This window comes from Dermacentor silvarum, chromosome 4, assembly GCF_013339745.2.
Source record: "Dermacentor silvarum isolate Dsil-2018 chromosome 4, BIME_Dsil_1.4, whole genome shotgun sequence".
Lineage (NCBI taxonomy): Eukaryota > Metazoa > Arthropoda > Arachnida > Ixodida > Ixodidae > Dermacentor > Dermacentor silvarum.
The window spans coordinates 183,313,064-183,325,083 of NC_051157.2; the positions used below are offsets into that span (position 1 = coordinate 183,313,064).

Here is a 12,020-nt window from a genome sequence, read left to right on the forward strand (position 1 = left end):
ACTTCCTTGCATGGTATAAATCTGCTTAACTGAGAGTTGAATGTACCGCGTCGTCGCTGCGTAGCCAGGCGCGCTGACGCGAGGCAGCCCAGGCGCGCGATAACTGAGAGGAGCTGATCATTGAGATCGTGCCGCGTTTCGACGCGTACGAGCCGTGCCGCACCGTCTGCGCATGCGTGGGCGCGCGGACGCGAGCTTGCGCGCGTTTGCAAGTGTATGTGTGGTCTGGGCTTAATAGTACACGTAAAGCTGACTGAATTGATGTGGTATGCATGTCTGTCAACTAGACCACTAGTGTGCGAGTAGGACGTTTGCAAAACACTTGTTAACAATGTAACAAATTCACGTAAGATATAAATGTATGCGTCAAATTTTTCCGCTTTCAATGCTCCAATGCATGCAGTTTACAGAACGGTGATATCTGTTCTTGGTGCAGAGAGACGAATTTTCAAACTTCATGCTTCTGTATTTTCCACCCTTACCAATTTTTAAAAATTGCTCTTAAAATTCACACCTTAAATCGAAGTTCTGTTTCCAACAGTCATTAAAGTTTACCTTTCTCTCTCAGATGCAACAAATTTCATTAAAATTGGCCCAATGGTTATCTCCGAAAAGCGTTTCTGCGTTTTACGTGTATTTGAATAGGCAGAATCGGAGTTGGACCCGAGCTGAAGCTTCCTCTTATGTATTGGTGAAAATTGGTGTAACTAGTCATTACAGGCATAGTTAACTATACAATATAGAGATAGAGGTTTTCACAAAGAACGAAAAGATGGAGACACAGGCAAAAAATGCGAGATTGCAATAGATGTAGTAAAATCTGATTAGACCAAGCAGGCTATGTGTCTATTTGCTGCTGCCCCATTTTTGCTTTCTTTATTACTTTCCCCAGGCGTAGTCTAAGTAAAGGGGATGCCAATAAAAATATATCACCACCATCTGTGAACACTGGGATGTATACAAACGTCGTGTGAGAGTGACATGCTGCGTACGAGCGCCAGGACAATTGACAGAACGGGGCCATATTTTCTAAAGACATGTTTTGCACTTTACATTCTGTGAGCCCTCTCTGAATAGCTCTCAAATTAGGCCCATCACAAGGAAGAAAAGAAAGACCAGTGAAAGCAAACATAAAGAAGCACGTTTGATTCCAGACATATTTAGTTAGAGGCCTTGTAAGTAAGTAAGTATTTTATTTACAGTAAGCAATATACAAAGCTCACTGCAGGGGCTAAAGGCAATCAAAAAGGTCTCTGTCCCTCCACAGTTCGTGGCAGCTCACACGCTTCGAGTTCTACTAATTGAACTACTAATTCATTTAGTTGAGGATTGGAAGAGTAAAATCAAGCTTTCTTTTTGTCTTTTAGTTTACACTTACATCTAAATTTCCTGTTGATTTTTTATAGTTATTTGAGTGCCATATCCTGTGTGGTATACCTTAATGACTTATGTCATTATAAGCAATTAGCATTTGCATAAAAATGAATGCTGGTGTTTGTCTATACGCGATGTATAGTAGAAAATGAAAAATTGTCATTTACGTGAATGTAAAAGGAAGTTACAAAGCAAACCCAAACGAGTTTCTCGGAAAAGAAAGTTTGAAGTTCAAGCAAAGCTTGTCCTGGCCCGAAGTTCAAACCCGGCACCAACGCCTTTCCAAGGCTTAACTAACATGCCGTATTTTTTCATGTATAACTATGCATGCATATACCGCACCCCTGCAACCAACCATCGAAAAAATAATAAAAATCTGAGCATGTAAGTCACACAATGAGCCATAAGAAACTGCATTTATCTATTAAATCTGCCTGGGTACAATCGTCAGGGAAAATTGAAACTATCGAGACAGTCTTCTTTTTTAGTGTTTAGCTATCCCCTGCTTCACTGCTGTGTCAGTTGAAGTGTGCTACGGTTTCACAGCTATGCGAAACGCATTCGTCCGCGAATTTTGCTTTCGAATCTGGCTTTTTGGCAATCGGACTGTGCCTTTAAATGTGGCTTCACGGTAGCGCCAAGTGCATTGCCGTGAAGCTGCACTCAGGGGCAAAATTGATGCTTCGCGTGTATTTGCTCTTTGTTCTTGGATTTCTTGAACTTTCGGTGCATTTCATGAACGAAAACTACGGTTCCTTACCGGCACGATGCAGTTGTATTCCTGCTGTCATTTGCTTCTGCAACGTGTGTTTGCATGTCAATCCTCCAACACACATCCTTTATTTTAGAGCAACTGAAAGCTCTAACTACATATGCCTGGACTTTTTTTTGTCTGACTGGTTGCTTTATTGCACATATTCCAAAGGCATGAGAGCTGTGCGAGTGTTTATTTTTTTTTCAATTTCACACATTTCACACAGCACTTGAGTTGGAAGAGATATGGCCACTGTGAAAATGTATTAGGAGCCTGTCCTTTGCTTTCTGAAATGCATGAACTTATGCCTCTATTTTCTTGGCAGTCGCATGTAAGCTTTAGACACCAGCTCACTTTTCCTGCTTGCTCATTCGCAGCCGGGGCACTCCTTGTTGTGATGTTGCACAGTATTGGTTGAGTTTGCTTTTCCTTAACTGAACCAGAAGTGCTGTAAATCTACAAGTGCCTATACAAAAGAAGAAAAGGTGGCTCACATTGGGTTCCTCTCATGTTCCTCTCAGGCTAGTTTTTGTTGTTCAAGGTTAGTTATTGCTTATGTTTTTATGGTTTAAGTTTAGTTCTTGCTGGTGTTTTAAAAGAAGCTTGTCATATGGCTCCATAGATGGTTAGGGATTAAGATTGCATACAGCTGCCTCTTGTAAATGTGTCATGCTTGCTATTAAGAACAAGCTTACTTTTAGACTTCTGTATCTTCTTTGCCTGCCAGATCCTGCAGAAATCCATTAATGTGAAGTGGCCGTCGTTTGAATTGTGGCTGGGAGCACTGTTTGTGTGAAATTTCTGTAGTGCTCTTCTGTTTTTTTTTTGTGCTTCCTGCTGACTCCCCCTCCTAGAAGAAATAAAGAGAGGACTGTAAATACGTAGTAGTAGTGACAGTTGAAATGTGGATGTTCTACTTCTAGCTGGTTTTCAGCAGTTGTCTCTTGCTGCCTTCAACCACCTCTCCGAACCACTGTTGCCTCCAGAGCAAAGACTAATTTGTCTTGTTGCTAATACATATGTGGTTGGATAACTTGGCGCTGTCTTGGTTTGTTGTTACCCTGCCTAAAGTATGTTGTCTCACGTCATGTGGATCAGCGGCACCCTCTGAGTCGACAGTTTTTGGTCAATCTGGCAGGCACTGATGTAGGAAGGAGGCTATGGTGCCAGTCATTGTCTTTTCTTTCTTCATATGAACTAAAGTAATGATAGGTGAGGTTGTTTGCATGACTTCAGTAAGGCATCTTGTGGTTTATAAAGTAATTCACTCAAAAGGTGACAGGCTTGTTCTAATGTCTGACTTCGCCGCACTTTGCCATTTTGCTCCTTGCCACGGGAGCAGGGATCAGGCCAGCTGCCGCCAGGCATGGGTGCAGCCAGCAAGACCTGGCTGGACAGCATGAACTCGCCGCTCATTCAGGATGCCGAGGACGGAACCAAGCAGCTCAAGCTGCGCTTCGATGTCTCCCAGTATGCACCTGAAGAAATTGTCGTCAAGACCATTGACAACAGGCTGCAGGTGGGTGCAGGGCCGTGAAGCGACCCTTGCCTTTCTCGCAAATAAAGGCCGCGAAAACTTGAGCTTGAACAGGGAGTCATAAATAAAAAATGGACATTGGTTACACCAGTCCATCTCAACATCGGCTTTGCTGGCTCAGTGGCTATGGTGCCCTGTTGCTGAGTGCGTTCTCATGGTGTCTGAATATTGCCGAACCTCGATATAAGGAACACGGATATAACAAATTGGATGTAATGGATGTAACGAAGTAAATAAGAAATTGCCTCAACGCTATTCAGTGTAACATAGCTTGATTATATCCAATATTCATAAAAAATATTGGATATAACGAAGCTTTTTGTCAGATTCAATTTCATTATAATAAAATTCAACGGTTTAAAACTGCTCATGTGCTCAAGGTGTGTGTTGAATAGTTAAGTAGTGTGGTTTGCTGGGCAAATTGGCATACTATGTTTCAGAAGTTCCTTGCAGCATAGCCAAGGCTACGTGACCTCTGAGTGCAGATTCTTGTGCAGCGAGATGTAGTACCACAGTTCCGAACCTGTGTTCGGAATAACTAAATGACAAGTGGTCTTGCCAGAAATGTCAAGAGATGGTAACATCATCCCGTGCGATATAGTGGCCGAGCACTCCTTCTAAACTCTCCGCTTCTTCTGTCTCTGCAACCCTCCTTCTCTGTATCTGTAAATTTTGAAGATGCACACCTTTTTGGTGTCAGAGTTTATACAGAAAGAATTTTCGACTGCTACTATCACAACAGCTGATCTCACTGCACAGTTGCAGTCTTCGTAGAAACTGGCATCGCCTGTGCTGCAGTGCTCTCCGCTAGCAGACTACAGGGTGCAGAAGGGCATTTTTAAGTTGTGTTCGCTGTCGTGATTGGTCAAAGAAACCTGCAGCTTCCACAGTGCTGCACGGAACTACTGAAACAGAGTATAGTGAAGGTATAATGGTTCCAGCAAGGTGAAGAGACACGAGCACAAGGAGAAGGAGCACAAAGGATGAATGCTGGACTTCAACTAAGATTTAATTCAATATAAAGCCCCACATATCGCGGCCATGCATGTATGAAATACTAGCAAGAAAAAAAATTAACGAAAAGTAGCATGTGCTCAGCAGCTTAGTGTCTGTTTTAAGAACTGAAACGTGTGTTGAATAAGCCCACATGGTTAGCATTAATCATGAGCGCTCCCCACTGTCATCTCATTAGCCCACAGCATTGGAACACAACTGAGTATACTCGTTTGGCTCCTATGTGCACCCCTGACCGTGCCCGAGATAATTTGTGCACATGAAACGTGTAGGCTGATTGCGCCATCTAATCAAGGGTGGGTGAACTTATTATGGTAGGTTTATTTTTTATATGACAGATGGCGTTACAAAGCTTACTGACTGTTGGTGCTGCTCGTATCGCTCGTTTTCCGATATACTGATTCTGCAGAAATATACTCTGAAAGAATACTTTTGAAAGAGTACCATGTCATTCTAAACTGATTTAGTGTTTCTCTTTGCTCTCCTTCATCAAATGTGATTGCAGCACCAGATAATTCTGATTACAGGGAATAGGCTATGGGTAGATAAGGAAAGTGCTGTTGGTTGTGCTGGTTGTGCCAACTGCATCAACAAGATGATCTTGTGTCGAGGCCTGCATCACTGATGCATCCAGCATGCTTAATGTTGTGTGCAAAGTGAAGTGACATGACCAGGGTGAATTGCTTTTCTTTAAAAGTTTCATTAGTGCAGCTTGTATGCGAGTATGTATGAGTAACAGCAGTAACAAGTAAGTGGTGTGCAAAGTGCCGAATCATATTCTCTGGAACTGATGATAAAAATCACTGTTTTTGATAAGCATAGCTCATATATGATGATTGTTCCTGCTTTTTAGCACTTTAGGCAAGTGGGGCTTGTCCTCACATTTTCATATCTTGATCGCACATGGCTCAACACCATGCTGGTAGCTTAATTATTTAGAGAGATGTTGATGAGAGATGTAATTTATTTGTTTGTAAGTGGTGAAAGTACACTAGACAAAAACTAATATGGAAAGAGGTCCCGAAGTAAAGCCAATGTAATGGGACCTCTCATCCTGAGCGTTTTAAAGAACTGAAGTGTGAGCAGACAGATACAAAACAATAACAGGTAATGAGTGCTAGAACAACGAAATTCACAATTTCACAGCACAATAGAAAGGAATGCAGTACTATGCTAAAAATATTTTATCCCTTTTACATAAAACAAATCTAATGATGTGGAATAAATACAGCAATTGATCACATAATTTAGTAATTGAGCATTTGAATCATTTGAGCATGTTTGTGTAAAACAATTGAACATGATAGACTACAACAGGAACTGACAAGCATCAATTAATCATTTGACAATAAAGAAATAAACTACATTTGAACGATAATTTGACATACATTTGCATTACAAGGTATTGAATTCTACAGTTTGATGCCTAAAAGAAAAGTCTTAGCTTCGCCCGACAGGCGAAGCATTCATAGCGATAGCAAAGTATTAGACAACTATACGAAGTAATGTTTGTAGTTTAATCGGCCGTATAAGCTGCAATAAAATTCAAATATTAATTAAATTAGCAAACGTGGTAGTGTGTACACACAGGCAAACATGAACAGATCTCGCTCGATGACCGCAAACACTCGCTGTCACAACACTGGCGTGGTGAAAAGTGGCAGCAGCAGATAACAAACACTTCATGCTGCCTCTCGCTTAAATGCCTCTCCGAAACTTAAGATTACGTGACCCCCAATGCTAGGCACATGGGAAGACAGCGCACGCCAAGCCACAAGCCATCTTGGCTCCACGCCTTTGCACCTGCCACAGACTAATCACCTCCAAGATAGGGTGCGTGGGTGAGAGGTTGCCTGCCTTCCCTAGTGTGCGCTTGATCACGTTACTGCACTCGCTCCCGAAACTTGCCATGTTCAATCCTTGGCTCCTTTAGGACACAACGTAGTTCATTTTTTCTGATAAACAATTAACTAGGCCCTAGCAGACGCCGTCAAAATCCATGACATCACGGCCAGCTGGTGAGGCAAGTTCAATATGGCGTCGCCACTTGTCTTTCCTTTTTTGTGCCATTTCTGGCTTGCCAAGCCTCTTGCGGTAAGGGTGGCATTTTTGGTATTGTAGAAGGGTAACTTACAAACTCAAGTGAAATAATTTCTCTCTTTACGGCACCTTTCAGTTGTAGTAATGTCTTCTGAGGCTTTACAGCTGATGTGTGTGAGGCTTTACAGCAGTTGTACTGATGTTCATATGCAGGTGCATGCCAAGCACGAGGAAAAGTCCGAGAACCGGTCGGTGTACCGGGAGTACAACCGGGAGTTCCTTTTGCCAAAGGGTACCAACCCTGAGCACATCAAATCACAGCTGTCCAAGGACGGTGTGCTCACAATAGAGGCCCCGCTGCCAGCCCTGGAGGCACCCAACAAGGAGCGCAACATCCCCATCGACAAGAAGTAGAGTGCCTCTCTCTCTCGCTCCCTCTCTCTCACTTCCCGACCCTTCGTTTCCTTCCTCTTTGAGGCATGTTCACGGGATTTGGTCTGCCTGAAGCTTACATGTGCCTCATAAAGTCAGTGCAGAGGCAATGAGCGTTGTTGCATTTGTGATATCAGCCAATGCTAGGTTGTTTGGCACTTGGACGTTTCTGGTGCTTCCCTACAGCACATTTCTGGTCTGAAGGTTAGAAAAAAAAAGAAAAAAAAAGGAATATGTGCCTTTGCTTTACACTCAGATTGGTGTGTACTTGGAGTATGCAAGTACGGCATTACGAATGAGAAAGTGGTGTAGGCAGCCTTGATCACTTCACGTGGTTTCACTACAGAGATGCTTGATCGAGATAGGCAAAGGTGTCTTCCTCCTTGAGAAATAAAGAAAACTGTGCGTCAGAACTGCATAAAAAGTTGTACAGGTTTCGAAGTACAAATTTTGTGAAAGTATCAGCTTTGTGAGCAACAGAGTTTAATGTATGCATGACTCTCAAAAGTGTGCAGAAATTTGACGTGAAGGGGGAGCCTTAGATAAAAGTTAAAAAGTTCCACACATATGTTGACAGGCTACTTCACAGACCTGGGTAAGATATGGACATGCAGACTTGGCACTAAATTTTGCGCATTTCTTCAGGTAATAAGATGTTCGCCTTGCTGAGGCTTTTATATCTTCTCTAAATCTAGTTCTATTTCTAGCTAGCTATCACTATTGTGTGTTTACACAAAGAGAGGAGTTGCATTGATAACTTCAGACCTGTTCTGAAGGCTGAAGGATGTAGTGTGCGCAAGTTGTAATTTGCACAGATTGCGCACCTTCGGCTGCATCCCGCACTTGCACCTCTTCATTGTCTCTGCACTGTTGTTCCGATTAATTTTTATTTATTATAGATACCCGCACTCTGTGCAGTGTTGAGATGAAGCGCTTTCAATCATGAAGCGACAGGATCTGCTAAAGATGGCGTGAAATGACATATGCTGGAGTATGAAATTTGTGCTGTGCTTTCCTCATGGATTGTGCAATGGAAGTGTTTGGAGAGGACAGTGCCGTATTGTCAATAATTAACCGAGTTGGCATGGTTTGCCAGTGAATTGGGCATAAATTATCTCAAGCCAGTGCTTGAACAGAAAATGGAAATGCACATCCACCAAGCTTCACGCAGATTCACATGTGTTGCAACTGCAGTCGTTCATTGTTGCAGTGAGTGCTGCTTGGCATGTCGGCACGCGTTGACATTTCATCTTAGTCTGACCATCAGCTACAATATGCAATCTGCTGGGGATCACTGGTTGGATACTAGTGTGTTGCATGCAGCTTTAGTCAACATTCGTTGCACCTGTTACCTAGCTTTTGTTACTGATGGTTTGCACTGACATCAGCACGACTACCATGCTTGAGTACTACCGAGCTGGTGGAAGGTCGTGCCTTAATCAAACAGCCTGTATCCAATGGCACAGTGCAAGCTCTGATTTGGACTCTAGCATGCTGTCTGTGATGTTCTCATGGCAAGCTGTCTGTAGCTGGCATGAATTTGTCACAAAGTGATTTTCTGGCAACTTCCAAAGCCTTTCAATGTGCAGCTATACACAGAAAGATTTTTTTTAGTATGCTCCTTCGATATTTCTGTGCGTAGTATAGTACTCTTTGACCAGGCGTGCTTTTTTTTTCATGTTTGAGAGTTACGTGATGGAAAAGAAAGCAGAAGGTTACTTTTTTTTATTTGGGAAGTCTTATCTTGTAGCTTATGTGGGGAAAAAGAAGAATCTTCAGTAAAAGACGTGCAATTTCATGGGTTTAGCTCCGGCTTTGTCATAGTACTTTATGTTGTTTCATTAGAGTACTCTATTTTGACAGTGCTTTATTGAAATATTATAGTGCCTGGCAACCAAAGTGCAATGGCAGTGCAGCTGTGCTGCTTTGCCTGTTTTGCATGTGCAGCTTCACTCACACTTAATGAAAACGAGCTGTACTTGGCTGTACTCAAAGCAAATTTTAGCGTATTTGGCATAGTGCATGGGAAACTATTTGGTCATCAGTAACATATTGTATCAAGAGGTGACCAATTCTGACATGGATAGGCAAGTCTTGCCATTGAGTGCCTTACGTCTGCTTCTGATACAAAATCTGATTGCTCTGGCAGCAATTTTAGGGAGCAGTTAACAACTGCTATTTAATTAGACCCCTGTGGGTACAATGCATGCGGCTTATACATATATGGACAAAATTTTGCTGTCTTAGTCAAATGAATCGTCTTTTTTGTTTTGCATGCATGCCACTGTAGGCACAAGCTGTGGTGTTTAACATTTATGGACAAGTATTTTTTATTGTGTTGTTTAACAGTTGCTCTTGCATATACTGTAAGGTATTTCATGTGCCAAGTACAGTGCCTTTTCATTGAGCGAGCTTGAAGCTCCACGTGTTGAGGCATCACTGTGTGCCGCACTGGCAAGTGCCATCCTACGAATTGTAGCTATGCATCGACAGCTGTGGCTTTTGCATCTGCTCGCTTCCATAGAGTACTTATTTTTATGGTGGCATAGGTGTATATGTCTGAACCGGCGAGGTTGTAGACAATGGTTGTGCTGGGTGCAATGTGAACAAATGCAAGTGTGGTGTTTGGTGTCTGTTGAGGAAATGTCACATCCCAAGTGTGCATTTTATTTAAAGGCTCTCCAGCTCTTTTATCGAGTCCCATTTTTTATTTTATCTTGGCATTACCATGACGATCTTATTTTGTGACCTTTTTTTCCTGTGTGAGAGGGCGTGTTAAGAATGGCACACACAGAGTTGCTGCAATGCATGTTAACTATGAATGTCTTTTATAGTTGGTAGGTTTTAGTATATTTTATTGTGTCATCAGTGTGGCTAGTTATTATACTGTGTTCTTCTTTTGCTAAAATACAAGAAAGGGTGCCTGGCCCCTCATGTGTGGAATGCAGATGTGCAACATCATTAGATTTGGTAATAGTATAGTTCTTGCAGTGATATCAAAATTTTAAAAATGTGCCTTCAACTGTCTCTAGTTATAGTTTGAAGGCTTGATGCCGTAGATGTTTGAAAAAATTTGACATATAGGAGCACAGATTGTTGTACGGAACACTTTATTAGGCAACTAGAAATACTTTGCCACATTTTACCTTTAACTGTTTATTTGGATTAAGTTGAAAAGCAGTTGGGCTGAACCGATCGATGATATTTATGATAATGTGGTACCTGCTGCATTACCAACAATCTCTTCTCAAAATCACAATGAAGTGATAGTACACTACTAGCGTTTCTGAGATTTTATAGTTGTGTACTGTGCAATAGTTTCAGTTTTATGCATACAATAGAAAAGGCTGATCTAAAGTTGTTGTTCATAATCAATCGCCATGCAAATCATGCAGAAATTTCAAATGAATAAATGTGCTGCCTTACAGGCATTATAGGATTGGCCTCTCTGATCTGGTACTCCTTGTTGAGTGTGTATTAAATTTAATGTGAGCTCACATTTACTAAGAATGGCCCTTTCACAATCCTGTGCGCTGTAGATACGATTTGGGAGTTGTCCACAGTGCTGTCTGTAAACCTGTCTGATTCAGTGACATTTTCTCTTTGTGTAAGCAAATGCAATTATGCTACTTGGCTGAACAACTGAGGCAAGACTTGTTTCAATTCTGACATGGATCTGTGATGGCTTGTAAAATGTCGCATGATTACGAGTTGACATTCTGTACCACTTCTGATATTGTAAACTTAACAAGCTTACTGCTTGGAGACACAAATTGGCTTCTTATTTCAGTAAATAGGTTAATATTGTGAAAATTGGTTTCTTATTCTCTGGGTTGCTGTAGTGCATTGGAAATTAGCTGTTATAAAGAAAAGCAGGCCTCATTGAAACAAGAAGATTAGTGTAACAGTTCCCCAGTGGCACTTGCAGCTAGAGTTGAGGGATTTGGTAAACTTGTCATTTCTTGAGAAGGGTAAGAATGGTATATGTGGTGAGAGCTACCAGACCCTAACCTTTGGATAAAAGTTGCTACAGAAGTGATTTATTTTTACCACTGGCTTGTCATACTTATATTCGTACATCTGATAATTTATTGAAAGACCCCGTACACAGTCACTCGTGACAGTACTATATTGCTTGGTGTGGTGATGTTTTCATTTTTGGTGGGCGCATGTTTCTTATGGAGCTCATTGGTGGGACCATAGCTGTGTTTGTGCATAGTCTTTTCCTCTTTGCATGGGTAGCAATGAAACATGATTTAGAGTGTGCTATGGTGCCTAGTGCAAGCTGCCATGACACTCTGCTCCCACAGTCCTCTGACAAATTAGTAAAGTGGAGCACGTTCTGCTTTGTCAGTTCCTTTCTTTTGTACCATGTGTATGTGTGTGCTGCAAAGCCACATATGCCTTGCCCAATAAAGTGCAGCTTGTGCTGTTGCCAAGTTAACCTGTGTGGTCATTTTTTTATACTGTGGTGAATTATTCAATCTGTGGTATGTTTACAGTCATATTTAGAATTTTAATGATTTGCTGACATGCTACCACATTTGAAGGTAGAAGAGCACTGAATTGACGATGAAGAGACATTCGACTGTTAATGCTACTGCATGAACAGTAAAATTTTTAGTACAGGAATTATAAATCTTGTCACTGACGAGTACGACCGAACCTTGTTCACAAAACTGAAAAAGACAGTGGTCACTGCTGGAACAGCTTATCTACTCTTGCATTTGTGAAGTGACTTCACATAGGTGGGGTGAAGATTGCCATCCATTGGTTGGCAATGCGTGGTAATCTCAGATCCAAGGTTTCAAATTGCAGCATGACTTTTCACTGAATAGACGGACAGCCACCAGTGAATGTGAAATCAGT

At 41.7% G+C, this 12,020-nt stretch overlaps 1 protein-coding gene across 4 annotated transcripts in view; it reads left to right on the forward strand.

Annotated features, from left to right (window-relative positions):
* LOC119450832 (heat shock protein beta-6) overlaps nucleotides 1–12,020 on the forward strand; it is a 72,729-nt gene that overhangs the window by 40,163 nt on the left and 20,546 nt on the right. For all 4 annotated transcript variants that reach the window (XM_049666268.1, XM_037714325.2, XM_049666270.1 and 1 more), the window contains exons 3-4: nucleotides 3,471–3,647; nucleotides 6,933–7,129. In XM_049666268.1, the coding sequence (XP_049522225.1) occupies nucleotides 3,471–3,647; nucleotides 6,933–7,129 (374 nt within the window). The remainder of the gene's footprint in view (nucleotides 1–3,470; nucleotides 3,648–6,932; nucleotides 7,130–12,020) is intronic.